The 27,604-nt window shown below is 48.8% G+C and overlaps 1 protein-coding gene across 3 annotated transcripts; it reads left to right on the forward strand.

Moving 5' to 3' along the window:
* The first annotated feature begins 1,648 nt into the window (after positions 1–1,648).
* On the forward strand, positions 1,649–27,139 carry SLC49A3 (solute carrier family 49 member 3). Of its 3 annotated transcripts, none has more exons than XM_056325385.1 (10): positions 1,652–1,889; positions 10,938–11,096; positions 12,022–12,241; positions 19,210–19,286; positions 19,404–19,541; positions 20,108–20,224; positions 21,813–21,965; positions 24,062–24,219; positions 25,133–25,245; positions 26,080–26,684. In XM_056325385.1, exons 1-10 carry the CDS (start codon positions 1,761–1,763, stop codon positions 26,238–26,240), a joined length of 1,425 nt encoding a protein of 474 aa, XP_056181360.1. In that variant the 5' UTR covers positions 1,652–1,760; the 3' UTR covers positions 26,241–26,684. The 3 variants fall into 3 exon arrangements, with proteins under 3 accessions (XP_056181362.1, XP_056181360.1, XP_056181361.1); XM_056325386.1 differs by lacking the exon at positions 26,080–26,684 and adding an exon at positions 26,701–27,139 and having other exon boundaries at positions 1,655–1,889; XM_056325387.1 differs by lacking the exon at positions 21,813–21,965 and having other exon boundaries at positions 1,649–1,889; positions 26,080–26,686.
* The last annotated feature ends 465 nt before the right edge of the window (positions 27,140–27,604 follow it).

Genomic DNA, 27,604 nt, shown 5'->3' on the forward strand with positions numbered 1-27,604 from the left:
CTGCCTGCCAACGAGAGAGACAAGGGAGAGGAGGAATGGTGTTTCTCTTAGAAAGTACTGACTGCTGGGTCTTTCTGCTGTACCATACACCTGGGCCTCTTTCCAGTATGTTGATATGCAAGTTTCTCCCCATGTGTCAGCGCTGATGGGTCAGAAGGGCAGTTAACTCATGCACACAACCCAGCTCACAGCATGTCTTTTCAGAGCAGGACAGACGTTGCTGTACATCGGCGTGCAGCATACGAACAGCAGTGCTCTTTGTCAGCAGCTCGTAAGCCAGGCAAACCTGGCCAGGCATTTGTAGACAGAGGAACAGGTCAGTCATTAATATTACGTTAATAGTCCCACCTGCTATTACTAAATGTCAAACCCCAGTTCCAGCTGAGGAAGACTGGAAGGCACAATCTGTCAAGTCAGTAAAGCTTGCTCATTAGCACAAACAACCCATGCTTCTCTCTACCCTGCAACAACAGGCTTGACTTTGGGTTGAAATGCTTTCTTCTCCCTCCTTCCTCTCCCCACCTCCTCCCTCGACCTCCCTCCACTCCCCCCACCCTGGCGTGGGAAATTTCAGCTAAATTTGAGAATACTTGCATGCAGGATAACCCTCCCTATCCACTCTTCCAAATACGTCCAAAGCACTTGAAATAAGGTTGTTCTCACAGTAAATGACCCCACCTCTGAAGAGAGGGTGTTGAGTTCTTAGCAGGCTGTGGTGAGGAATGGCACAAGTTTCGAAGGGCTGAGTGAGAGGTGACAGGTGGGTGACAGTGCCTTGGGGCCACTTCTGGGAGCCTGTTGGCTCAGAGCTTCTGAAACCGAGTGGTGGGGTTGTGGGAGGGTGATCATGTCTCGGGGCTGGGAAAAAGACATCCAGGCATTGCCAATGTCCAACCAACCTGAAGTCACATAGAATCATAGAATCATTTGGATTGGCACATATCTTGTTTAGGAGTGGAGGAGGCTTTTGCTTTGCACTCTCGGCTTTTTCTCTTGGTGAGTTTTTCAGAAGATCAGAGCTAGTGTGGGTGCCTCTGCATTGGGGGAAGAAGCTACTGCCGTCTGCAGCATCATCAGTCATATAAAACCATAACCAAACTGTACATCCCATGGCTGATAAACCTCTGTGGGTCTTAACAACCTCCCTTCATTCTCCTCCGGTCCTTTTTCTACTCCAGTAAGCCATCACCCTCGGACAGGGCTTCCCCCTCCTGCTGCCACCAGCACCCCCGGCCGCGGAAGCGCCACTGAGGATAACGAACGCGGGGCTGTCGGCGGGTAGCAGCGATGCTGCTGAAGTTCTTTTTAACGACAGACGAGGAAAAAGGGTTTTGTCGCCGACCGCCCTGGCGGCCCGCCTTCCCACCACCTCGGCAGCCCCGTGCCGGAGCACCGGGCCTTCCCCTCTGCCAAACGCGACAGGGCAAACCCGGCCCCGCGGGCACCGGCAGCCCGCTCCGGGCTGGGCCCAGCACCCGCGGCGAGCGGCTGTCGCTCGGCTTCGGCGCCGCTCCGCAAGGCGCCTCCGCACCGCTGGCCCACGCTGCGGGCCGTGCCGTGCCGTGCCGTGCCGTGCCGTGCCGTGCCGTGCCGTGCCGCGCCGCGCCGTGCCGTGCCGCGCCGCGCCGTGCCGTGCCGTGCCGGGCGGCAGGCTGCGCTTCGGCCGGGGCCGCCCCCGGCAGGCCGGGAGCGCGGCGGGGCGGGGCCGGGCAGGGCAGTACCGAGCTGTGCCGGGCCGTGCCGGGCCGTGCCGTGCCGTGATGGAGGGTTCCGAGGCGGCGAGCCTGCTGGGGGAGCGCGGCCCGGGGGGGCAGTCCCCGTTCAAGACCTACCGGCGGCGCTGGCTCCTGCTGGCCGCCGTGTGCCTGCTGAACTGCTCCAACGCCATGGTGAGTGCGGCCCGCCCCGGCCCGCCGGCCCGGCTGCCCCGCCGCGGGGAGCCGCTCCCGCCGCGCCGCTGGCGCAGACCCCGCCGCCGGGGGGGGCCGGGGGGCCGGACGCGGACGGCAGCGGGGACGTTCCTCCGGCGGGGGGAGGGCGGCCCCAGGCCGGGGGGGGCAGGGGGAGGCCGGCGGCGCCGCGGGGTCCCCCAGCAGCCGTGAGCGCGGGAGGGGGCGCCGGGCGTAGGGCGGCCGGCCCTTCCTCCTGCCTGCGCCGAGCTCCGGGGGGCAACCCGGGCTGCAGCTGCCGGGGTAGGAGGGGTGCAGGGCTCGCCAGGGTCACACCACCTCCCGCCAGGCGTCTGCCGGGCTCTGCCCCCGCGCCCCGTCCCGCATCCACCCCGGGGCACCGGCACTCGGCTGCACCCCACAGTGCAGAGAAGCCTCGGCCTGGCCGTGCCTTGGGGACTGAATAAGCGGCTTTTCCTTTCCAACTTTGTTCCTTTGGTTGTGACGTCGGGCTGCACACCTGCCTTGCTGACCGGCGGGACCCGGAGTCGGGAAGGGCGCTGATGGGGAAGGGCAGGATGGGATGGCAGGGTGCCTGTGGTCTGGAAGTACCGAGCGGCAAAGCCAGGCTGGGATGAAGCAAAACATGTCCAGGAGCACAGCTAAAGCTGCTGCCGAGTCCGGGAGAACAGCTAAAGCTGCTGCCTAGTACGCTCCTAGGCCTTGGGGAGGAACAGAAAGTATTCGGCGCCCGTGAGTGTCACATGTTTCGAACCGAAGAGCAGTAGAACTACGCTGAAACCCTCGGGGCAGAGGCGCAGGAGTTAGCTCTGCCTTATTGCAGGCCTACGGCAGCGTATCTGCCTGGTCAGAAACAGGAGCAAGTAGGTTTCCATTTAGGGTCTGTTGTTGCACATACAACACAGTATAGGAGTGATTCTGCACTAAATGTACTGGTACATGAACTTCTTATTGCCTACAGGTACTTTATTTTGAAAGACCTGAAGAAAAGAGATGTCAGATCACACCACACCTGTTGAGCAGATTAAAATTAAGTTCAGTAATTATCAAGATAAACCATAAAGTTTCCCCTTACCAAGTCCTATTATATGGGATAGAAGCCCAAATCCTTGCTCACCAAGTCATTCAGGACATAGTTGATAATTATCAGACTGGTGTAGAATTATTCATGCACTTGAGGATTACCATGCTGCAAATGCAGGCTGTCTGGCAGCCAAGATCAGGTGCTGTCACCTGCAAACATTTAAATGCAGCAAAGGAAGAGTAGGTATTGCATGATGCTATTGCATTATGCAAGAGTGCTGGAGCAGAAAAATGAAAAAAACATAGTGAGAATGTGGTTGTATATGGATGACACAAAATGAATGTGCCTTCCCTAGGGAAAATCGGTTTGTCTTTCAAGGGTGTAAAAAAGTGTCCTGCAGAAAAGTGATGTGAAGCCACACTGCTCACTTGCAGTTGAATTGGCACAGCACAGTAACATTATGTAGCAAGAAAAAAACCACTCTGCTAGAAGTGGGCAGTGACAGCGGGGGTGAGGGAAGCTGCAGAAAACCTTTCCGGGATGCCTTGTCAGACTTTGACTTTGCTGGCCCCTTAACTGTGAAAATGGACGGTTACTTAAAAAGCCCCTTTCAATGCATTTGCAATTCAACTGTGACCTGAGTCATGTGGCTGAAAACTTTGTAGCCCTGAATGATTCTGCTGTTGTCTGTCTCCTTGGCATCTTGCCAACTTCTTGTCTGTCCATAGTAGCATTTTTCCACAGCATGAATGTTAACCCAGAACTTCAAAACTGGGTGCTTAATAAATATCCCAGAGTAGAAACACTGTTTCTAAGCCACTGCAAAGGTCTCGAATGGCAAGTATGCTGATACAGAAGTTCTAGTCAAACATTTATTGATGCTAATGTTTCTCCCAAATGTTCCTGATGAAAATCACATTAAAATGGAGGGAGTGGTTGAAAGCCCATGCAATCAAAGAGCTTGGTTGCTGTTTTAAGAGTTCCAGATGGAAAGATTAATTTACCAGTTCTGTGGTCTGAAAATTGCTTTGCAAGTTAAGGTGTGTCCTCCGTTCCTGTACAGATGTTGCATGCAGCACTGTGTTCTATGTATTCCTGCATCAGGCTATCTGCAAAATGCATATGGTGAGGACAGACGATTTTGAATTGTCTGACTTAGAAAGAACAGACCACCTCAAGTGCTGGACCAAGCTTCCAGGATGCTGCCTTGTATTCCCCTCTCTTACCTATGCACATGTGCAGGTTTTATTGGTGGCCTTCAGTGTCACTAGAAGTGGCAGAGGGGAGATAATCCTGAGAGGGAGAGACTGTCCATGTCAGGAAGACAAGGTAGAAGCAACTTAACTGCAGGAAAACACACTTGATCATGCAGCAAGGGCAGGCTAAGAAAAGTGTGTTTCTTAGTTCAGTCTGTTTTAGGATTGCGATTGAGCAAGGCCAGGCCAGACCATGAAAAGGGCACTCCTCCCAGCTTCCTCCTACTCCACATTATTGTTTGAAATCCTTCTTTAACCAGAACACAGTGAATATATATAAGGGAATATGATATAAGGGAAGCTTTTTACACCAAGGATAAATAGCCCATACTTGATTCTCTTTTACTGACCTGAGTTCAAAAGCCTCTGCCTCTCCCTGCTGCGCAAAAAGATTTGGTCTCATTTCCTAAACATGGCTATTCTGGAATTTCCTAGCTGACAATGTAGTGTGAAAAACCTTTGCGTCATTCTAAGAAGTCCATAAGCAGGCATCAGTATAATTCAGTTGCTGCCTGAAGTCCTGGGAAGAGAGGCTGTTCTGACCACAGCTGAGCTGAGCTGGTCATCTCCAGTTGTCTTTTGCAGCACTCCTGGTAAGCAGTGGCATAACTATCCCTAAGGTTGCTCCACAGATTTGTTTTGTCAAACTGATGGTGTATTTTGAGTGTGTGCGTTTTTTTGATCTGAAGACTTAAGGTTTAAGTGTATTCATGGTGTGCTGACAGCTGCTGTAACACAAAGAGTTGAGGGAAACACCTCCTTCCTCCTCGCGTCCTTCCTGTGAAGCTGAACAGGTGGGAACTTTGTGTTTCACAGAAGGAACTTTTTCTTGCCTTAGCACTGGGGACAGAAGAATGAAACTGAGAGTGTTTTCTGCCCTGTTCTCTGCCTGTCAGCATGAGCAAGCTGGGGAGGAGGAGGGGAGCCGAAGGTTGGACATGGCTCACACTTGGCTGGGTGGTTTCTGACTCACCAGCCTGGAGGACTTCCACCACCACTTAGTGTACTTGGGAGAGGAAGGAGAGCTGCACAAGTGGAGACTGGCGTGTGCCAGGGCAGTGGGTGCACACGCCTTGCCCACACCCATCCATCAGTGCCCCTGTAGATACACATGCACACAGAGCTGCTGCTGCCTGGCTGGACCATTTTGAAGATCGTGCCTCTGTCCTTACTTCCTTGGCTGCTGTGTCAGCACAGGTGCTTTCAGCTGAGGCCAGAGGCTGTTTGCTCCCAGGCTGTGGCCCTTTTGACGCTGAAGATGAGGAGCCTGGTATAAGGGCTTTATAGCCCAGTCCCAGGGGAGGAGGAGGCAGCCCATGTTTCTCAGAAAGACATCCTACCTCACCTTCAGAGCAGTGTCAGGGAGAAAGCGTGCTGGGACCAGCAGAGCTGCTGCAGACAGTGCCTGCCTGGGGAGCGGTGAGCTGTGGCTATGCCTGTTAGAAAGTGGAAGGTCCCATTTCACGTATGTCATCCCCCTTGTCTCCTCCTTTTCAAGCTGTACATAAGAGGTATTACAGGGACATTGCTACACTGTGCATAGTCACATAATATGCCAGGCACGAAGAGCACTCCATATAGCAGCCTTTGCTAGCTGATGCCACCGCTGACATGGCGAAACGGCTTAATTTCTACCCTGCCTGATTGCCTGCACTTGCCATTCTGGAAATGATTTTGCTTTTCGCTTTTAGAATCTTGATTTGTTGGTGAGGAGGTTAACATTGGTTAACAGCTTGCCTTCATGAAGAAAAATTTTGGTACCACTTCTGGCAGGGCTGCATCTGATTATATGTGCGATGCATTGACTTATCATTACTGCTCTTTGAGCTCTGAAAATCCTGGGGCTGTGTTTGTTTATGCTGCCTTCTGCAGCTCACACTTATTGCTTACCAAAGTGTAGAGTCCTTCAGCCACCACCTTGCTGCCATTGCAGGCAGAGAATAGGTGGCTCACAGCCCCCCAGTAACCTCCCGTGGAAATGGGAGAGAGGGCAAGTGCTGGATTCCCTGGGAATGGGTGGAGGGAAACCAAGTCCTACAGGTGAAATAGGTCTTGGAGAGTCTGCACAGGAGTGAAAACAGTAAAGGCAATATTGCAGAGGAACTGAACCTGGAGAAGATGGAGGCAGAAGGGGAATAGAGCAGGAGGAAAACTAGAGGGTTAGGGCCGATTCTGGGAGGAAAAGGGGGTGGATCCAGATCTGAGAATCAGTTAAGGGATACAAGAGAATCAGAAAGCGCAACAAAGAAGCTTAGAAATGGGGGCAGGATGAGAACAGCTGTAACCTGCTTTGGTTACAGGACTGCCCAAGCAGATCTGCAATTAATGGGGAAGGGAACAGGCAGTCTCTGGGAGGTGCAGAAGAGAAAATGTCAGCTAGAAGAAAGATAAATCAAGCAAAGGGAGGGAGAGCTGGAAGTGGAGCCAGTACCCCTCCAACGTCAGTACCAGTCATATGTTTTGAGTTTCAGGGCATTTGCTTTCCCTGGTGGACCCACATGTTCCATTGTGAAAGGATGTATGGAGGGGGCTCTCCTGCAACTGAGGATATAAATAGACTCTGGGAGGAAACATTTCTGTTCTTTTCTTCTAGTGATGGGGCATGGCTACCCAATAAGCCAGCCATGTGCTCAGAGCAGTGGGAGATGCAGCTGTACTCCAGTGCAAGCCAGAAAAGGCTTACAGGTTTTCAGGGGACCTTCTGTCCTCTTCATCAGCTGCGCCACTGTGTAAAGCACAAGATTTTGTAGTGAAGAGTGTGTCATGAGGTACGAATTCCTGCCCAGACAGCATGCACTGGAGCTTTTGCTGTCTCTAAATTCAAAAAGCACAGAGCTCAGGTGAGGACTGTGGGAACTACAATTCCTGCATCTGGAAAAGAAATGGTGTCTATTATTACAGCATCTATTTCAACGTCCTGATTGATGCATATCTGAAGGGAGGGAAAAGTTCATCCCAAATGCTGAAGAATCAAATATTATGGTCTACAACATAAGCGACTGTGGCCAATGATATTGGATTATACTACAGCAGGAGCTGTCCTTTGAGAACAAATATTGCAAAATCTGTGAGGTAACTCTGGGAAGTGAATTTTGCAAAGTGTCGGGGTTTGGGCTCACGAAGCCATTGTGGTTGGTTGGTGTTCAAAGACTCTTGTCCATGTGCTTGGATGGCTCTCTGAGGACTTCTGTATAAATGACTTGACCTAACTATGCCATGGGCCAGAGAGCGGACTCCTGCTGACTTCCAAAGTCATCCACTCCAACTTGTGAAGCAGCACAGCTGTGTTCTGCTGTGGGGACTGTGCAAGGTAGTTGTTGAGCAGTCAGGGTATGGGGCTCTGAGCTGGGTGCATTTGGAGCCTCAGAGACAAGGCATTCCTGATCTGCGGGGTGCCAAGCTGGGGATTTTGTCAAAGCTTGCTAAAAGGTTTTGGTTAATTATAGCTCTGTCAGGGCTCAGAAGGAGCAGAAGTCACATGGGTGAATGGAAATTGCTTGTCACCATTGCAAGTCAGGAAGAGACATTGGCAAGGGGCTGGACTTTCCCAGTTTCGCTGTTGTGGCATCCATTGAGCTGCCTTCAGAGGAGCAAATGTGGACATGGACATAGCAGTGCAGCATGTAACACAGACTCCCCTTGATGCCTTGTGCATCTCACACTGAGGCTCTAAGTCTGTGTGGCTATGCAGGCAATGGAGCTGAATGCAGTTTGATCAGACCACAAGAGCATATTTTCATAAAGTGAGGCTTGTGCAAGGACTGAACAAGTGTGTAAACAACCCTGCAGGGGCAGAGGTGCCTGTCTGTCTCCTTCCTTTATCTGTCCCAGGAGCAAACAGCTTTTGGTGGCTGGCATCCTATAACCCTACGCATTATCTCTTCTCCTGTATCTGTCACGATGATCTACAGTAGGGAGCTTTGACGCTGTTTTTGGTGTGCCAAGGCTGAGTTAAGGCCCTGGGAGAGTAGAGGAGGGAGGAACCTGTCTCAGTCTCTGTTCTAAATCTTCAGAGGTTACAGGTCTGAGACACCACCAGGAAAGAACTGCATCATCCTCACCCTTTTCTGCCTGAGGGGCAGTCCCTGTGTGAGTATCAGCCTTGGCAGTGAAGAGTTTCAGAAACAATAAATGGGATAAGGGCTCTAGATCCCAACAGAAGAGCTTGCTGTCTACTACGGATGAAGTCATTGTAGCTGGGGCAACCAAAAGCAGAAGGTGGCATACTCATTTGCTTAGCATGGCAATTTCCCTATGTTGGCAAAACCCCACAGTGCCACCCCGTTGTTGCAGGGGCATTTGGAAGCCACTTTGACCACAGCTCCATTGCCCAGCTCTTAATTTCTCTGTTAGAGTGACACATGGTAAACAACCCCTGCCTGAATGGAGGCTGAAACATACTTTTTCTCTCCAGACCTATAAAGAAACCCGCTTGCTATTATGAAGAACAAACTCAGGCTTGTACAGGCTGCAACTTCCCACCTTCTGTGCTCTCACACACATATGCTGGAACTGGACCTCTTGCTCAGAATAGAAATACAGGGTAGCCACAATGCTTGGTTTTAAGCAAGATCTGATGGAAACACGCTAGAGTGCTTGATCACAGCTTGCCTTGATGTATGCAGCCACTGAACACAAAATGCTGTGCTCTGTCTTGTGGTATCATTCTCCTAATGATGTCATGCCTAGGTGAGCATCTTGTGTGGAGGAACAGAAGAGGTGAAAATGTGCCTGAAGCTGGCTTACAAAATATATCATCTCTTTAATTACACTGTGTCCTGATACAGTGTTTCATCACCACCACCCCCATCTGGAAGGCAGTGAGGAACAGAGAATTGCTGTTGCTGGAAATACATAGCTGGGTTTTGTTTAGCAGCAGTTTAGCATCCCGTAATCAAATTAATGCTCATGCCTTGGTGATGCTCTATTTATTTATTTTTAAACAATTACATTAGCATTAAACTAATTTAAATTCCCATGCCAGTCTGATGAAGTTCAGTTCCAGAAAAACAAAGGTGGGTGAAATTTCTTCCTGAGACAAGACAGTAACGTTACTATAATGTATTATTTCAAGGAATTTTTAAAGAACTCATTTTATTAGAAGACTGCTGCAAGTCTCCCAATGACCTGGAATAGCCTCCTTGTTGTGTAACAGGAGTACAATTTCCTTCAGCATTCAGCATCTTTGTCTACCTGATTGTAGATGCTGAGTAAACAAATCCACCCCCTTCCAGACCTTTGACTGATCCCACATGGGTGTATCTGAGCTCAGCATGGTGCTATGAGCTTTGTGTTGAATGCAGGACATTTGGCATGTCAGCTCCTTTCAGAGTAGAGGAAAGGGCTGATGCTAGGAATCCTTGCTAGGACAGTGATAATACATTCAAAACTTCTCTGTTACTGCCATTTATGCATTGCATCCCTGCTAGGAGAAAAGCTTGGCTAAACAATGATTTGCATGTGGCTATTCTCACGCAGTAACATAAGAAAAGTCCATCTCCCCTTCTGCTTGCATTTAATGTGGTAGTTTGTATGGTCTCTAGCCTGTAAGAAGTAAATAGGAATGCTGGAAATAACAAGTAGCAGAATGTAGGGACACACCTTCTTCTGTTAGGTTATCCTAGTCCTTTTTTAGTTACACATTAACGCTGCAGCTGACACTGTCTGCAGGATGCAGGTTGTGGAGAGGAAGACTGTGATGGCAGAGAGGGGTACCTGGAAGGAGACAGTGACTGGAGTTCTTTTCTAGGAAGCTATAGTGGAAGTTTGTGTTCACATTTCTGCAAACTTTGTCATCTTGAGTATTCACCAGCTGCAAGATCACTTTCTAACAGTGGAGTAGCGTACATCCACATTATTGAAACCTGTTCTCAGGCTAGGTCAGTCTTTTTGAAAAGCACCAGAGAGGGTGTCTTTGCAAAGAATCCACAGAAACATCCTAAAATTTGGGTTAGTACCCTAATTTCATCCTTGTGGCCATGATCTCAGGAGCTGATTTGAGATCAAAGCAGGCCTTGTTGTTCCCAGAAGAAACCAGAAGCAGACAGCAACCTTACGAAACCAGTACCTAAAGCAAGGTTTAGGGAAATATTTTCAGATACGGCATTGGAAGGAAAAGACTGAAGTACCTCATATATGTCCCTGTTATGTGTTATGATGTATTGAATAATGCAAAGTTCTAGGCCCTTTCCTAACCATCGACTGTGTGCAGGACAGCATGGAATACTGTCTGTCTTGGCTGACACATAGCAAAGATGTTTTTATAAGGCTGCATTCAGGGGTTACCAATGCAAACATAAATACCAGGCTGAGTTTAAGAGGTTCTTAGGGGCAGAGAGGAGATGGCAGCCTCTGTTTTGTTTACACTAACATAGAAGGATTGCCTGTGGTTTACATCAGGTAAGTACGTGCATCAGGGGCCAACATATTCAGCTTGGGGACAGAAAAAATTACTGACCTCTGCTTCTGCCAGCTTCCAGCAGCAGGAGGGCTAGGGGACCAGGCATGACGTAGTGAAACGGATGGGGTGCTCAGGGCCAAGATAAAGATGATATCAGTGGTGAAATGGTCCCAGCATGAGTAACTGCAGACACTGGGGGTTTGAATTTTTATTACCAGCCTTAACATCCTAATTTCAAGGACAGACTAAGATAGCAAGTCCATTCATAACTCAGACAGTTTGAGAGGATGCTGAATTTCTGTTGTGGTGATGTGCATACTTACCAATCTTTGTTCTCTACTCTACAGCTGTGGCTGACATTTGCTCCTGTGGCTGATAAGACAGCTGCCTACTTCCACATTTCCCTGGAGATGGTCAACTGGCTCTCAGTAGTGTACCTCCTCATCTCAATCCCATTTGGTCTGGTAGCAACATGGGTTCTTGACAGCATGGGGCTCAGATGTGCTGTGAGTTGAACTGTTCTGTTTCCCTGAGGATGTTTCACCTGGAGATAGCAGTAGCTGCACAAAGCACTAACATGCATACTATGAATGGGAGACTTGCCAAACGCTGCAGAGGATGAGCAAGCTCTGTCCTAGTTCAGTAATAGCTGTAACATCACCTCTGAGGTGAGGATCAGTGGGGAAAAGTCAGAATAATGTTGCATCCTTATTTGGCTTTTCCTGCTTTAATTTTTGTTGTCTTAGCCAACTGACCGGAACAGATGCTGTGAGCTGACTCTGTGACAAGCTTGCTGTAATTGAGTAGGATTTGCCGTGGCAAAGTGTTAGCACAGCTGTTTTGTTTGCAGGGCCAGTTTAAGGAGCAGCAGGGCAGGGTGCAAGCAAGGGACCCCTGCTCAGCTCAGAGCCTGGTCTATGCTAAGCCAGCTTGGGACCTCTACACAGTCTTATCAGAAGTAAGAGTGTTGTGTAATTTGGCACTGGAATGCTAGCATGCTAGTAGTATAGAAGAGCATTGGCAGGATGCATATCCTGGATGATTTATTGCCATGATCTTTGGATTGTCACAGCAAAATATGGGTGGATGGCGCAAACTTGCAGACAGAGTGTACTTACTGAACTTCTGATTTCTCATCAATTTCACGACAGTCTGCTGTCTTGCATGAGCTACACTGTGGTGTAGTCGTTATGTGGGGCCAGGGCAGCCACCTTGCTCCCTAAGGAGACAGGTAACTCACTGTTGGATCATCCAGGAGCATCTTGTAGTGGCCCAAAGGGGTGGGGGCCGTCTGCAGGCAACTTTCTGTGCAATGATTACTAACACCAGTGTCTCCTGTAGTGCATCTGAAACTGCTCATGCAACTCTGTTGTATTAAGTTCTGCCCTTCAGGCTTCAGCACACAACCCCTGGCTGTTTCTGTTTCTGCAGGTGATCCTGAGTGCATGGCTGAACATGGTGGGTAGCATCATCCGGATGTTCAGCGTCCTGAAGTTCTTCAGCTTGGGTCCCCAGAGTTACTGGTACCTGTTTATTGGGCAATGCCTCTGTGCACTGGCACAGCCCCTTATCATCTTTTCACCAACAAAACTGGCAGCACTATGGTTCCCAGACCACCAGAGAGCGACAGCAAATATGATCGCATCAATGTGTAAGTGATAGCTGCAAAGAAATATTGCTGCTTCCCAGAACTTGCTAGTATTTGTTTGCCTTTCAGAGGCAGCAGGCAGAGGAAACCCTGTGTACTACATCCATTTGGCCCTGCAAGTACAGCTTGGCTTGAGTCTCATAGCCATGTGCAATAAAGCAGTGCCTTCAAGGCCCTGAAAGGCAGGCAGGCATTACTATGGTGAGGAGCAAGAAAATGGCCTTAGCCACATCCAGGTGCAAAGTTCAAAGTAAGCCACCCAGGCTGCCAGTCTTCCTCTCTGCTATGAAAAGGTGATCATCTTTGCCTAAATATAGAGGCTGGGGACAGCCCTCAGTGTTACTGTGTCTGAAGTGTGTAGCTGCCTTAATTTTACAGCTTGTTAGGAAGGTGCCCAAATTGCATCCAATGCCAGTGCTCGCAGTTGCCAAATTCTGTTAACTGGATAGAGCTGAGGCTGCTGTAGCAATTGTGTCCACCAGTTCATCCAGTAGCAAGGCTGAGCACGTATTCCCAATTGGCATGTATGCATGCACAGATAAAATATACTCAGCCGGCCGCACAAACATGTTGAGTATGCTAAATGCAGCAGCACTACCCACACAGAAACCACATCTGCCTCACAAAATGCCTGGAAGCAGGGAAACTGGAGCGGAGGCACCAAATATGCTTGTTCTAATTTCGTTCCTGTCTTGGCTCCTTTGGGCCTTGCTGGAGACAGGATACTGCACTTGACAGATCTGTTTCTTTCCTCCATGTAACATTTTTCCCAGCAGCCTGAAGAAATCTCTTCCTCACTTCTCCAAGGACTTAGAGGTGCCCCAGAAACTGGGCTGGCTCACTGGCTGCAGCTGGGAAATCTCACAGTATCTACATGTGTGAGGGAGCCCCACCTGCCCTTCCCTCAAAACAGCTAATAGCCGCCTTCCGTGCCCCGCTGCCTTGGAGTTGTGAGGAAAGGGTAAGCGTGGGGAAAAGGGCTGTGTAGGAGCACCCCTATACAGCTTTCTCAGTGCAGGTCCAAACCCAGAGCACAGGCACTGTTGTTTAGCAGGAGTGGATTTATGGTGTCAGAACAAATAAATTCTTTTTGCACTGCCTTCCCTAGAATAGGGTAGACCTGATGGCTGACTTTGTTTCCCAGGGCTGAGATAGACCTTCACCTTCTCTGCTAGAGGAGGAGCTCTGTTGCCGTGTGGTGCAATACAATTACTACCAGGGACCACTGGGCACTCAGTCCTTCACTGCCCTGAAGGTCTCCAGCCTGTAGAAAGCTTGGTCTTTTTGAGAGAGCAGCCAGAGCTGCCAAAGAGCATTTATTTCACACAGTGTCCTCCATCCTTTCAGAATCAAATGGATCTAACTATGGGAAAAAATAAAACTGAAAAGCAAGAAACAGTGGAAACCCAAGACCTGAAGCTGTTCAGTCTGTGGCATGTTGAGATATCAGTGTGAGGACTGAAGGGGCTGTGATTATCTGCTGCAACACCTGCATATTGCTGTGTGGAGGGACTTCCATTAATAATGTCTGGTTATACACCCATTACTGTCTGCTGTACAAAATCAGGATTTCGTTTCAAGAAAGTTTAAATATTGCCTAGAAGGAGCATCTGCCACAGGCCCAGTCATTTACTCCAGTGATTAATTACCTCACTGGTAAATGTCTACATGTTGCTTCTCATCTTGATGCACCTTATCCCCAAGCTATTTAGTCTTGTTCCACCAGTTTGTCAGGTAGTTATGGACAGAGTCACCTCTTTCGTGCTTTGTCTAGAAAGACTGAATGTCTCCAACCCAGTCACTTTACAGGCATACTTCGCTTCTTCCCACATGTCTCCATGTCTGCCTGTTGCTCACAAGAGCTTTTTCTCTCAGCTTGCTTCAATTTATCAATACCCATTTCATCTCTTAATGCCAGAGCAGCACGCAGAATTCCAGTACTACTGGTATTAGTACTGCACACAGAAACTGGCACTACAGCCTCCTGTCAGTATCCCCACAGCTCCTGGTAGTGCCTCTGGGTGGGCTTCCCTGTCCTTGTGTGGCAAAAATGGACACTGCACCCCGGATCCTGCTGAGCAGCTGAAATCACTGTGACTCAGCTGTGCTCTTGAGTACTTACTCTCAGTTCTCCCCATCACCTGTAGAGACTTGCTCACAAAGAAGCATTGCAGGGCAAAAAGCTGATCCCCTGTGAAGACCATGAGAAATTCTCCTGTCTCAGGAGAAGAAAGACTTTTCTGAGTGCACTGAACTCTGCTTCATCCATGGGATTCTTCATTTACTGTGGTCTGTCAGCATGTAAGTTTCTGCACCTGTGGAGTTTTGGTGCAGCAGCATTGCTGTTCACAAAACACAGCCCCGTTGCAGAGTACTGCAAGCCAATCCACCAGGACCCCTGGACCATAATGTACAGTTGATTAACTCCACTGATCTTTCCATTCACAGTCTAGGCTCATATAATTTATCTTTCCAGGAAGAGGCTGAAACCCTGTAATTACGCAGATAGTCTCACTTAGTCTTTTTATCTCAATATGCACATTTCCACCCCTCATCCATACCTTCTGGAACTGGTTTTGCATGCTGATTGTTCATGGAAACACCTGACTCATTTTCAGGCAGTCCCCTACAACACCCAGATGCATTTGACCCCAACAGAGAAGTTTTAATCCATCTTCTTGGAAATGATGTATAATTGTGTCCATGTACTTAGAAGCAGGTAACATTTCACCAGTGTGAATAAGCTAGTCCTTTCCCAAGTACAGAGCAGAAATGCTACAGTTGTGTGCTATAACAGTATTAATTATGCCTCAGCAGAAGGTACCTCTTCAGATTCTTATCCAACGCCCTGCTCAAGCAGGGCTGGGCTAGAGCAGGTTGCCCAGTGTCATGTCTAGTCAGGTTTTGACTGTCTCCAAGGATGGAGACGTTGCAACTCAGGAACTTGTTCCAGTGTTCAACCACTGTCAAAGTAAAACCTGTGCTACAGTTTGTGCCCACTGCCTCTTATCCTGCCACTGATCAAGGTTCTTTTCTCCAGCCTGAACAATCCCAGCCTCTTTATGTATGAGAGATGATCTGGTCCTTTAATCACGTCTTCAGGCCTTGTCTGGACTTGCGCCATTACTGTGTGTCTTGTATTGAGGAACGCAGCACTGGACTTGGCAATCCAGATATTTCTCACCAGGGCTGAGGAGAAGGGAAGGATCACTGCCTTCCACCTGCTGGCAATGCTCTCCCTAACGCAACCCAGGGTACTGTTGAGCACCTTTCTGCAAGGGTGCATTTCTGGCTAATGGTCAACTTGCAATCCACCAGGACATGACGTTCTGTGCAAAATTACTTTCACAGCTTCTCCAGGCTGATCAGTCCCAGCTCTCTTAGTCTGTCCTCATGTGATAGAAGCTCCAGTCCCTTTTAATCATCTTCTTAGCCCTTTGCTGGACCAGTACATCCATGTGTATCTCATACTGGGGAGCCCAGAACTGAACACAGTACTCCAGATGGGGCCTCAATAGTGCCAAGTAGAGGGGAAGGATCATGTCCCACTGACAATGCCTCACCTAATACAGCCCAGGATGCTGTTGGCCGCCTTCATCATGAGGTTATGTTGCTGGCTCGTGGTCAGGTTGGTGTCCACCAGGACACTTACTTCCCACACCAGGTACTTCTCTGCAGAGCTGCTTTCCAGTTGGTCAGCCCCAGTCTGTACTGGTGGATGGGGTTATTCCTCCCCAGGTGCAGGACTTTACATTTCCTCTTGCTGAACTTCACAGGGTTCCCCTCTGCCCATTTCTCTAGCCCAGGGGTCCTCACACTTTTTAACCAGGGGGCCGGCGCGGATGCAGTGGCAGGCAGCCATCTGCGGCTGCTTGGTTTCCCCCTCCCAACCCCTGGGGGGGGGGGGGGGGGGGGGGGGAGGGTTTCTGTAAATACTGGGGGCTGGATTGAGGATCCCTGCTCTAGGCTGTTGAGGTTCCTCTGAACGGCGGCATAGACATATCTTTTGTCAGGCACTCCTCCCAGTGTCACATCATCCGTAAACTGGCTGTGGGTGCACTCTGCCCTACTGCCCATGTTTTCCGTTAAGGTTAAGCTGTACTAGCCTCAGTATCAACCCCTGGGGTGCACCACTAGTGACTGGCCTCCGGCTTGATTTCATGCTGCTGCGGCTAATCCTCGGGGCCCAGCTGTTCAGTCAATTTATCTCACCTCACTGCCCACTTACCTAGCCAGCACTTCATCAGCTTGTCTGCGAGGAAGTTACAGGAGACAGTGTCAACAGCCTTAGTAAAGTTGAGACAAAAAACATCCACTGCTCTCCCCTCCCCAGACAGTCATCTCACTGTGCAAAGGTATTAAGTTGGTTAAGCATTTCTCCTTTGGTCACTACTCCTGTTCACTTTGTTGACCTTCATGTGCCTGGAAATAATGTCCAGGATTGGTTGTTCCATGGCCTTCACAGGGATCAAAGTGAGACTGGAAGGCCTGGAGTTCCCTGGATTCTCTTTGCCCTTCTTGAAGATGGGAGTGACCTTTACTCTCTTCCAGACCTCAGGAGCCTCTTGGAATTGCCACAGCCTTTTAAAGAAAACAGAGAATGGCCTTGCGATGAAAACAGCGCGCTGCCTCAGCACTCACTGGTGCATCCCATCAGTCCCACAGACCTGAGTATGTGTGGTATATTGAATGTTCCCTAACCTAAGTCCTCCTCCATGGGAGTAAATCTTCCTTGCTCTAGACTTACCTCTGGTCTCAGAGCCAAAGGCTGGTCTTACCAGTAAAGATTGAGGAGAAGGCAGCATTGAATACCTTGGCCTTTTCCATGTCCTTTGTCACCAAGTGTCCTGCCCCATACAGCAGCAGGCCCATATTTTCCCTAACCTTGCTTTTGCTGCTAATGTAACTGTAGAAGCAACAAGAAGTTGCCTGTCACATCTCTTATCAAACTTAATCCCAGGCTGACTTTGCCTTTCCTAACCCCATCCCTGTACATTAGTAGAAAAGCAACTTCACTTGTTTGAACGTTTGCAGAAAATTGCCTTAAAGTTAAAAAATTATCTCCCACAGCTGTGGACGTTCCCAAGCAGAGCCCCAGGAGTGCTCCTTTACATGCTGCTCAGCTCCAGCCCCATAACAATGCAACCCCCTACTCCAGTACAGACAAGTGTCCAAGATTCTCTTCTGCCATGTGCTTTTTGTAGTTGGTAGTGGTAGCAGAGATCAACTTGTTTGCCAGCTTGGGCTTTACTGAGGAAATACATTGGCTTGAAAGGTGTCAGGAACGACCTAGTGTCATTTTAGAGAGCTGTCATAGGGCTTTCCTGCTTTTCATGCCTTTTTGGCAAAGAATCATAGATTCATAGAATGGTGTGGGTTGGAAGGGATCTTAAAGATCAGCTAGTTCCAACCCCTGTGCCGTGGGTAGGGACACCTTCCACTAGACCATGTTGCTCAAAGCCACATCCAGCCTGGCCTCGAACACTTCTAGGGATGGGGCATCCACAAGTTCTCAGAGCAACCTGTTACAGGTCTCACCACCCTCACAGCAAACGAATTCTTCCTAATATCTAATGTAAATCTGTCCTCTTTCAGCTTAAAACAATTACCCCTTGTTCTATCACTACATGCCCTTGTGAAAAGTCCCCCTCCAGCTTTCTTGTAGACTTTCTTGAGGTACTGGAAGGCTGCTGTAAGGTCTCCCCAGAACCTTCTCTTCCCCAGGCTGAACAAACCCAACACTCTCAGCCTTTCTTCATAGGAGGGGTGCGCCAGCCCTCTGACCATCTTTGTGGCCCTCCTCTGAACTCACTCCAACAGGTCCAAGTCCTTTTTATGGGGGCCTTAGAGCTGAATGCAGGTGGGGTCTCACAAGGAGTAGAGGGGGAGAATCACTTCCTTCCACCTGCTGGTCACTCTTCTTTTGATGCAGCCCAGGATACGGTTGGCTTTCTGGGCTGCAAGTGCACATTGCTGGGCCATGTTGAACTTCCTGTCCACCAGCACCCCCAAGTCCTTCTTCTCAGGGCTGCTCTCAATCCGTTCTTCTCCCAGCCTGTTTTTGTGCTTGACATTACCCCGACCCAGGTGCAGGGCCTTGCACTTGGCCTTGTTGAACTTCATGAGGTTTGCATGGGCCCACCTCTCAAGCCTGTCAGAGTCCCTCTGGATGGCATCCCTTCCTCCAGCACGTTAACTGCACTGCACAGCTTGGTGTCACTGGCAAACTTGCTGAAGGTGCACTCAATCCCAGTGTCCGTATCACCAAGAAAATGTTAAACAGCGCTGGTCCCAGAAGACCAGTGGCATCCTGGTGACCATCAGGAAGATCATGGCCAGCAGCTTGAGGGAGGTTGTCTGCCCACATCTGCAGAGCTGTGTCCAGTTCTAGGCCTGTTAGTACAAGAAGGACGTGGACATATTAGTGTAAGTCCAGTGTAAGAAGATTAAGGGAATGGATCATCTTTCATGCTAACCAAGACCGAGAGAGCTGGGACTGCTCACCCTCAAGAAGGCTCGGGGGGATCTTGTGCGTATGTGTACATGCCTAATGGCATAGGTGGAGTAAAGAAGGGACTACCTCTTTGTTACTGCTGCTATATAACATCAGGACAGATGACAGGGATTCATCCATCTTCATTTTATCCCTTCAGCTCAGCATTTACTCAGGCAGCTTTGTGAGGGTGAGAACACTGTAATTCATAGATGAAAAGCAGTTTACAGGAGTTAGGGTTTGTAGGGAAAAAGGTTTATAGAATGGACTTCGTGGGGCTGAGGGAACAGATGTGGCCACAGTAAGACTACACAGCTTCTCATGTTCCCCTCCTGGTTTCTCCCTATGCATTCCTCGTCCTGTCCTTACTCATTGCTCTGCTGCACGCTGCAGTTCTGTTGCTGACTGGCAGTAGGGGTATAGGCATGATTCTGACTGCTTGCATGAAAAAACTGTGTCTCTGTTTATTTCCTTCCAGCCAATCCCTTGGGTATTCTTATAGCAAACGTGCTGTCACCTGCACTAGTTCCTGAAGGAAAGCACATCCCATTGATGGTAAATGAAAACTATTTTAATCAGCTAGCTGGCCTGGTTGGGGTCCAGCTGATTTATTTATGTGGAGGTGGTGGAGCTGGAAAGACTGGTAACATGTCTTTGCTTTGTGTTGTGTAGCTGGGTGTTTATGCAGTCCCAGCAGTAACAGCTTGTACTCTAGCAACTGTGGGGATTCACGAGAAGGTTCCTCCAACGCCTCCTTCAGCTAGTGCCACTAACTCCACCTCCCAGCCATTCCTCACGGGGCTCAAAATGGTAAGTGCTGTAGCACAGAGAGACACCAATGCTGGAGTGAGGGATGCAGCCCTGCCAGGCAGTGATATGCTGGGGAATCTGCTGACAAAGCAGGCTCTGAACACCCGACTCCACCAAACCCACCATGGAAAGCTCCCTGAAGGAGACCGGTATCTCCTTCCTCAGGGAGTGGAGGATGCTCACAGCAAAGCTGCAAGAGATGCTACCTGGCTTTTCAGCTGTGGGCTGGTTGCAGTTCACCTGTCTCAGACAGGCACACCTGGGCTCATCCAAGAGGACCACACAACCTGAGCTTTCTGAGCAGGTGTGGTAACTGGTGGGACAGCACATGGCAAAGTGAAGGAAGAATTTGGGCCCTGTTGAGATCCTTCATCCCTATATGGTCTCCATTTTAACTTGTCCTCTGGCTGAACTGACAGGGGAGAGTCAAACTTCTCTAATGATCAGAGGGTTGCCTTGTCAGCACTTCCAACAGGGCAGACAGAGCCACTGACCCTAAGACTACTGTCACAACCAGGCCTTTTTCACCCCCTCCACTTAAATTGTATGTTAACTTCTTTCTCTAGCTCCTGAAAAACAAGCCATACATCATCCTCGCAGTGTGCTTTGGAGGAGGAATTGGGATGTTCACCTGCTTTTCAGCTCTGCTAGAACAGATCCTTTGTGAAAAGGGGTATTCAAATGTGAGTCTTCTTCCTTTCTTCCCCATTGTCCACATCATCTGTGATACAATCAAAATTATTTTTCCTGATAAGGGACTCAGAGCAAAATGAAGATAGTTCAATATGCTGTACTGTCTCATATCTTATTTGCTCACATTAACTAATACAGATTAAGCAGTACATTAATCCAGAGCACAGTCAATCTCTCAGGTATAATGGATGATCTGCATTTTCATTACTGCCCATAGCTAGGTTCCCATTTGCAAATGAAAAACCTTTACTCCTCAAACACTTTTTAGGAGGAAGAAGTATTGTGTTTTTTCTAAGTCTATGTTTATGCAGCCTTCTGACACTTCCCATAGTGGGATGGGGCCCAGGCAGGCCCTAGAGTGAAGCTGAAGGCAGGCTGATGCAAGCACCTTTTCCTCTTTCCACAGTCTGACCAAAGCCAGAGCAGCAGAGGCAGTCACAGGTACTGTGACAGCTCTTCTCCTGTCCTTCCCATGATGCTGGCCAGGTGCTGCTTTTACAGTTGAGCACAGTGTGTGCACAGCTGGTTCCTCCTGCTCTGTCCCTGCAATAGCAAGGGGCTGCCCCAGTTCCTGTGTTTCCCTTTGGGCAGGCAGCACTTCAGTCCTGCTGCTTGTATCCCCATGGAGGTCCTCTTAAAACACATCTCGAAATGTTAAGTATGCACATCTACATGCCTGGTCTCTGCCCGCTCCCCCTCAACTCCCAGGTCTGATACCTGGCTGTTCAGTGCTCCATAGCGAGGTCACATTGACACACTACATTGGCTTTTAGTTGAAAACCTTTTAAGCTTTGCTTTCTGTGCATAATAATGTTTCTGTCTCTGTGTGACTGGCCTGCCCTGGCCCTTTAGCTATTTCAGGTACCCTTTCCTTCCAGTCTGCCCCTGAGGCTCCCAGAAGCCTCCCTGCTTTCAGGATTGGTGTCTGCATTGGAATTCTTACAGAACTGAAGAAGTGGGACAAGCAAAGATAGTCACTGCAGGCAACAGAGCATGTACCCTGTCCTAACTACTCACTGCCTCTCTAATTAGAGGCTCACTGCTTCTCTAATTAGACCTCCTTGCTACAGCCAGGTGTTGCCATGTCTCATCTAACAAGCTTTAGGGCTGCTAGCCTGGTGGAAGGCATTCCGCCAGTGCAGGTCCCTCATCCCCAGTAGGAAAAGGGCCAGGAGCACAATAACAGACAGGAGCAGACTCCAAGGCAGTTGAAGCTGTTACCACCAGTGGTTGGCCCTGGAGGAGCAAAGAACAGTCTCATGCTGGGGCTGGAGCATTTAATGCCAGGGAACTGCTGCTACCCTGTTCCCAGCCTCCCTTGCCAGGTCTGCAGAGACGTGTCATCTATTGAGACCTTGGGAGTGCGGTGACCCTGCTATCCCTACATACTTATAGCAGCACCTGGGCCTTGTTATTTGCTGCTTAGAGCCCTGGAGAGGCCTCAGTTATTGCAACAGGCAGGGAAGCTTTTCCTGCCTCAGTAAGTGATCCACTAGCAGCAGGCAAATGGGTCAGTGATATTAAAACCTCTTTCCTAACTGCTCTAGTTGCTCAGTCACTTGTTCTTCTGCTCTCCAGGAATTTGCAGGCCTGAATGGAGCACTGTTCACAGTGTGTGGTTTGTTGGGTGCTTTCCTGCTAGGCCTGTATGTCGACCGGACAAGGAATTTCATAGAGTCCACCAAGATTTGTTTCTGTCTCAGTGCACTTGCCAGTATCGTGTTTGCAGTGGTGAGTTCTCTTTTGTGTTGCACCATACCTGTGAGCTTAGTTCTGTTGCCTTCGGATAAATCAATTCAAACCAAGGTCATTTTATGTCATAATATTTATTAAGCCACGTGTTATACTTTGGGATTATCTTTCTGGGCTAGGAATATTTTAAAGAAAAACCCTTTACTGAGGATTTCACAGTCACTGTGGAGCCTGAAACAGATGCTTCAGGATATAAATAAATTGGCATAAATTTTCTTCCTTACATTGGATCACCGTGTTTGTTTACTGGCCCTGAGACAATTCTTTTAAAAAAGAAATGGAATTGCTAATTATTCATCTTATAAAAATGAACAAGAATGCCATAGTTTTCCCAACATCTGCCTTTAACAGTGGTGGCAGCCAAGTTCAAGATGACCAGAAAGGACCCAGCTACATGCCTAGTTCTGCAGTATTTCCTTGAGGAGGACAAGACAAGAGAGAGGCAGAAAAGAGGGACACTTAAATCCACCCAGGAGAGGAATGCAGAACCTGGAAACTTTACACGCATTGGGCTGGCCTGCAAGTACTGCACTCGAACTAGTCATTGCCAATGGGAGTCATCATGTAGTAGGAACCTGAGCGTGAGGCACAGGACTCCTAGCATTGCAGAGGACCCAGACAGGTGCAAGTCTCTGCTTTCCCAATAGGCTTCTGCTGTGCATTTCTCCTATGTGTTGAAAAATCCAGACTTTCAATACAGCATGATCACAACTTCCTCTGGTCCAAGATCCCAGTGATGTTAGCTCCACTAGGCAAATGCAATGCCTTGCTTGGTGTAGGACAACATGCCTAAAGCAGATTTTGCATTTCCCCCATTGGAACTCTGGCATTTGCTGGGGGGATGCTCTGAATACAAATCAGCATGCCTGGGCTCTGGTAAAGCATGAGTAGGCAAATGGCTGTGTCAGGAGTAAAAGGCTCCCTCCTCGCCTTCCCTCTGTCCCCTTCATCCCAAACAGATGAACTACTAGTTCAGTGTAGTAAAACAAAAAACACCCATGCAAATCTGCTTGATGCCTTGACACTTTGAATTTGAATTCTAGACACACAGAGTTTTCCTTGACTTTACCAGTTCCGCTGGGCCAGGCCTGCTGCAGCCATGCCAGGACAAATACCTTGTGTTCCTCTGTGGGATTTTATTACTATATATAATGTAATATAATATCATATAATAGGATATGATATAATATATGATATGATATAACATAACATAATATGATATGTATTATATAACCATTAGCATGGTTAATGAAAGAGATACTAGCACTGTGGCTGCAGGATATATGACTTTGAATTTACTAGCTTTGGCTGGACAAGGCCATGCTCTTTCTTCCAGAGTTAGGGACAAGGCTGTTCTAGGCACTAAACTAATCTCCAGGGCTTCTGAATGTTTCAGGTGGTTTTTTGTTTGTTTTATGGTTGGTTTTTTTCTGTGGTAAAAGCCCAGTGTTACAAACATGAGTCTGACATGATGAGGAATAGTTTTCCTTATTGCTGAGCTGCAGTGACTAATCATAGAATCATAGAATGGTTTGGGTTGGAAGGGACCTTAAAGATCATCTAGTTCCACCCCCTCTGCCATGGGCAGGGACAGCTTCTACTAGACCAGGTTGCTCACATCTCCATCCAACGTGGCCTTGAACACTTCCAGGGAATAGTTCTCCTTATCAATGAGCTGCAGCAACCCAGTGAATTCCCATACGTAACCCAATGCAAACACCACTTCTGAAATGTTAGCTTGCACTTGGAGGACGTTGTGTGTTTCACTTGGTCCTGGAGATATGCTGAGCACATGCCTGGTAAGTTATTGACCAGTCAACTCACAGTAATAAGACCACACCAATGCTTTTCAGGTAATTCTGCTGATCCTCTTTCCCCTTACTTAAATTCAACAGATAAAGCTCCATCCTGTAGCCATTTGTTGACTCTAGAGGGTTGGAGGTAAAAGAAAGATTTCAGGAACAGGTAGGGAAGGTACTGGTGAGCCCTTGGGATTTCCTGAAGGTTATGGGTTCAGAGACTTCCTGTACAGTAGTGCTGACACTGAGACTTCAATGTTGCTTTTCTGCCTGCAGGCTTCTCAGTTCAGACATCAGGCTGTCACACTGGCCATCACCAGCTCGCTCTTTGGTTTCTTTGGTTTTGCCATCTACCCCATTGCCATGGAGCTGGCTGTGGAGTGCTCCTACCCTGTGGGAGAGGGCACATCTACAGGTCTGATTTTTGTTGCAAGGTAAGCAGACAGGTTAAATCCAATTGGCAGCTGAACTTGGGTTCACACGCAGACATGCACATGTGTGCGTGCACACACATACACTGGCCACAAATTTTGGAACTGGTGTAAAAAAAAGCAAGAAGGAAGATGTAGGTCTTGCTTGGGACAAAGCGGGATTTAACCATGCCCGGCATCACCTATCTTGGAAGCAGACGAGGGCTGTATGCCTGAGACAGGCACGCATTCCCATGGCAGTACAGGGACTTGTCAGGTCTTAGTGCTGAGAGAGATGGGGCTTATCACTCACAGGGCAGCTGGTCACAACAAATGGGGCAGTAACAGTCCTTCCCATGATCAGTTTACATGCCTAGGGCTGGCACTGGGCTGCAGCAGGAATGACTTGTTGAAACCTTAAATGGTGATATACGTGGCCTGGTGCCGTGTGTGTGTCAGCTGGAGCTGCGGCAGCAAGAAAGATCAGTCAAGGAGGGGCAAAAAGGCTATTGTCTCTCCCTGGTTGTGGACTTTGTGGCTGCTGTGAGCCAGCTATGAATGATAAGGAGGCTGAAGTCATAGCCTGAATTTTTCCCATCCTCATTCGTGCTGTGAGAGGCATTTCCAAGTCTCTGCCCAGTGGTTAGGTCTCAGCTCCTTGACGGTCGTAGTTCAACATCTGCCTGCCCCCAGAGGGAGTATATAGTGGTCCTGCCACACTGGCCCCGTGGCTGGGGGTGTGCTGAAAGGCTGATCTGGACACCCGGTGAGCCAGGGCCAGTTAACTAAGCACCTGGGCCAGAGGAAGCCAGCAGTAGCTTTCTCTCTAGAAGAAGCCTGCTCCAGAAAGCAGTCTCACTTTCTTCGCACTGGGGAAGCTGGACTTGTCTGCAGCACTGGTGAATCAGGCAGGCACCATGTTGACTTCTCCCCACAGCCAAATTGAAGGTGTGATTTTAATGATTCTGCTACAAGCCCTTACTGTCCGAGTTGCTGATGATCCATCCTCTACCTGCGCCCTTGACCAGGATGGAGCCCGGGACTGGATGAGTAAGTATGTCCTTAGGAAATGATGCTGGACACTCGTTATACCCCATGTAGCCCCCCCTCTCCTTCAGGTCTCACTGCGAGGGGGCCTGTAAGACCCTGTTGCAGAAAGTCTCTTAGCTACCCTTCCCAACCTGATGGTGCACTCCTTGCTGCTCCTGCTAAACCAGGCCTGCAGGGTTGAAATGGGAAAATGTCTAAGGTGCCATGAATGCTGCTGCTGGCTCTGGTTTAAAATTCCTGTTATGGCCACCCTGCAGAGACCTGAGCTTCATCAAGCTGGAAAGCAGCTGTTCTGGGGGAAAGACACTACCACATAGCACAGCCTGCGCTGCTTTGCAGCATGGGGGGCCCAAGACTACAAATGCATTGACTGAAAGCTACTTCCCTTGCTTCTGCACACACAGTTGCCTGGGTTTATAACATGCCAGTACAGCTTTGTTTTGACTTATTCCACATTTCCCTTCCTTTCCTAGCTGGTCAGGAGAGGAGAGCAACTGAGATGAGCAGCACAAATGTGTTTTCAGTACAGGCTAAACCCTGGGCTTGATCTCTCAGCTAGTTCGTAGTTACGTAGTACTGACACCAAGTCCTGGGGACACACCGTAACACAAAGGCTGGCAAATACCTTTTAAACAAATCCTGCTTGGCTGAGCAGAAACTACCCAGAACAAGCTCCACTAGCTGTCAGGGAACAAGGCTTCCCAATAACTGCCCCCAAAAAGCAATTTGACTGCTTCATGTCTGAAAGCCCGCAACTCTCCATCTCATCAGATCAGAGCTGAATCTTATGATTAGGCACCTATTCTTACTAATTTTGTGGTCTGATACATGCAGGAACATCTGTGGAGAAAGGCATGGAGGTGTGTGAGACACTGCTGGAGCAGGAATGTAACTACTTCCAGGCCTTGTTGCACAGCCTTTTAGATTTACTTCTTTTTTTCCTTCAGAAAAGATTCTTTCCACCAAATTTGTGTTTGATTAAAGTTTATCCTTAGTGAACCTTTCCTACACTTTGCTCTCAGGTGATATAACAAGAAGCACTACCTGTGTTGACCCATTCTCTTATGAAGTTGAAGTGTTTTGATTCAATCTTTCTGGTAACTTTCTTCACCACCCCTCAACACTCACAACATGTGCACATACAGAGAAATACACTCTTCCACAGACACACTGTATGCACCACTGTAGGACCTGCAACCTGTGGGGTCATGCAGGACAAAGGTCCTGGAAACCTTCCACATTTCACTGAAATCCTCTTCCTATGCCAGGGTTCCATGAGATAAGGTTTGGCTGTTACCAAGCTGGCAGGCCCCACTGTGAGCTGCACCCTGCCCTCAGCGGTAGCCCCTGGGAGGAGATCACCCAGGCTGTGTGGCTGCTGGGGAGCTGACCTCTAGACTTCTGCACCTGTTGGGGGTTGTGAATTCACTGTCTGAAAGTGTATCTTCCTTGCAGCTCCGGTACTGGTGCTGGCTGGCCTCTGCAGTGCTATGGCTTGTTCCTACGTCATCTTCTTCAACACTAACTACAAGCGTCTCCTCGCTGAGACAAACAGTGGTGATTTGGTCAAGGCAGAAGACACAGCAACAGCAGATGTTCCTGAAGCCTGACCAGACCAAAAAGGGGATGCCCAGTAAGGGAAGGACTCAGGCCTGTGGGCAGGGACCATGACTGCAAATGCTCAGCTGGCACACTGGGTATCTGGGTCCTGTGCACAACAAGCAAGGGCTAGAGCAGGGTCACTGGGGCACCTTTGCTTTGCTTCCATCAATCTTGTATTTATTTGTGAGTCCAGGCTGTAAGAAAGGCTGTGCTGCCAGCTACGCAGGTAATGGGGATTTTTAGCTGACTTGATTCAAGCTAAAGAAATGTTGCAGAGGAGAGAAGCATGATATTTCAGCTGTTTTTTCATTTTCATGTACTTGGGTTGGGGGTGAAGCTTTCAGAGGGGTGGAAGAGGGGTTTGCTTATCACAAACCTAGTGAATAACTTCTGTTTAAGGACTGCAGTTCTTGTACGGCATAACAAATAAGGTTAACCTTAACTCTAAGGTTGGAGCTAATTGTACCTCATAGCTAAAGGGCAGTAGGAGCTACAGCATTCTTCCATTGCAGCAGGGGAGTGTAGGTGTGTGATCTGTAATACAAGTCTCTTAAAATGAGCCACTTTGTCCTCTCCTACAGACAGGAAAAGAAAAGCTCTACCTGCAGTGCCACCTGTAAAAGAAAGTATCAGTAAGCAGCAGAGGTTAAACGTGACAGCATTCCTCACCCTTCTGGTCCTCTGCCAGATGCTGACACATTCAGGATAAGTTTGATTTACTTGGGCTTCTGTTGTTTCTCCACCTCTCCTGCAATTC

The sequence above is a fragment of the Falco biarmicus genome, chromosome Z (genome assembly GCF_023638135.1).
Source record: "Falco biarmicus isolate bFalBia1 chromosome Z, bFalBia1.pri, whole genome shotgun sequence".
Lineage (NCBI taxonomy): Eukaryota > Metazoa > Chordata > Aves > Falconiformes > Falconidae > Falco > Falco biarmicus.

Excerpts from the sequence above, each read along its gene's own strand:
- SLC49A3 (XM_056325385.1), top strand. The coding sequence starts at position 1,761 with ATGGAGGGTTCCGAGGCGGCGAGCCTGCTGGGGGAGCGCGGCCCGGGG. Across the intron at positions 12,242-19,209 it reads AAATATGATCGCATCAATGT|CCAATCCCTTGGGTATTCTT; the intron begins GTAAGTGATAGC and ends ATTTCCTTCCAG. Across the intron at positions 19,542-20,107 it reads TCCTCACGGGGCTCAAAATG|CTCCTGAAAAACAAGCCATA; the intron begins GTAAGTGCTGTA and ends TTCTTTCTCTAG.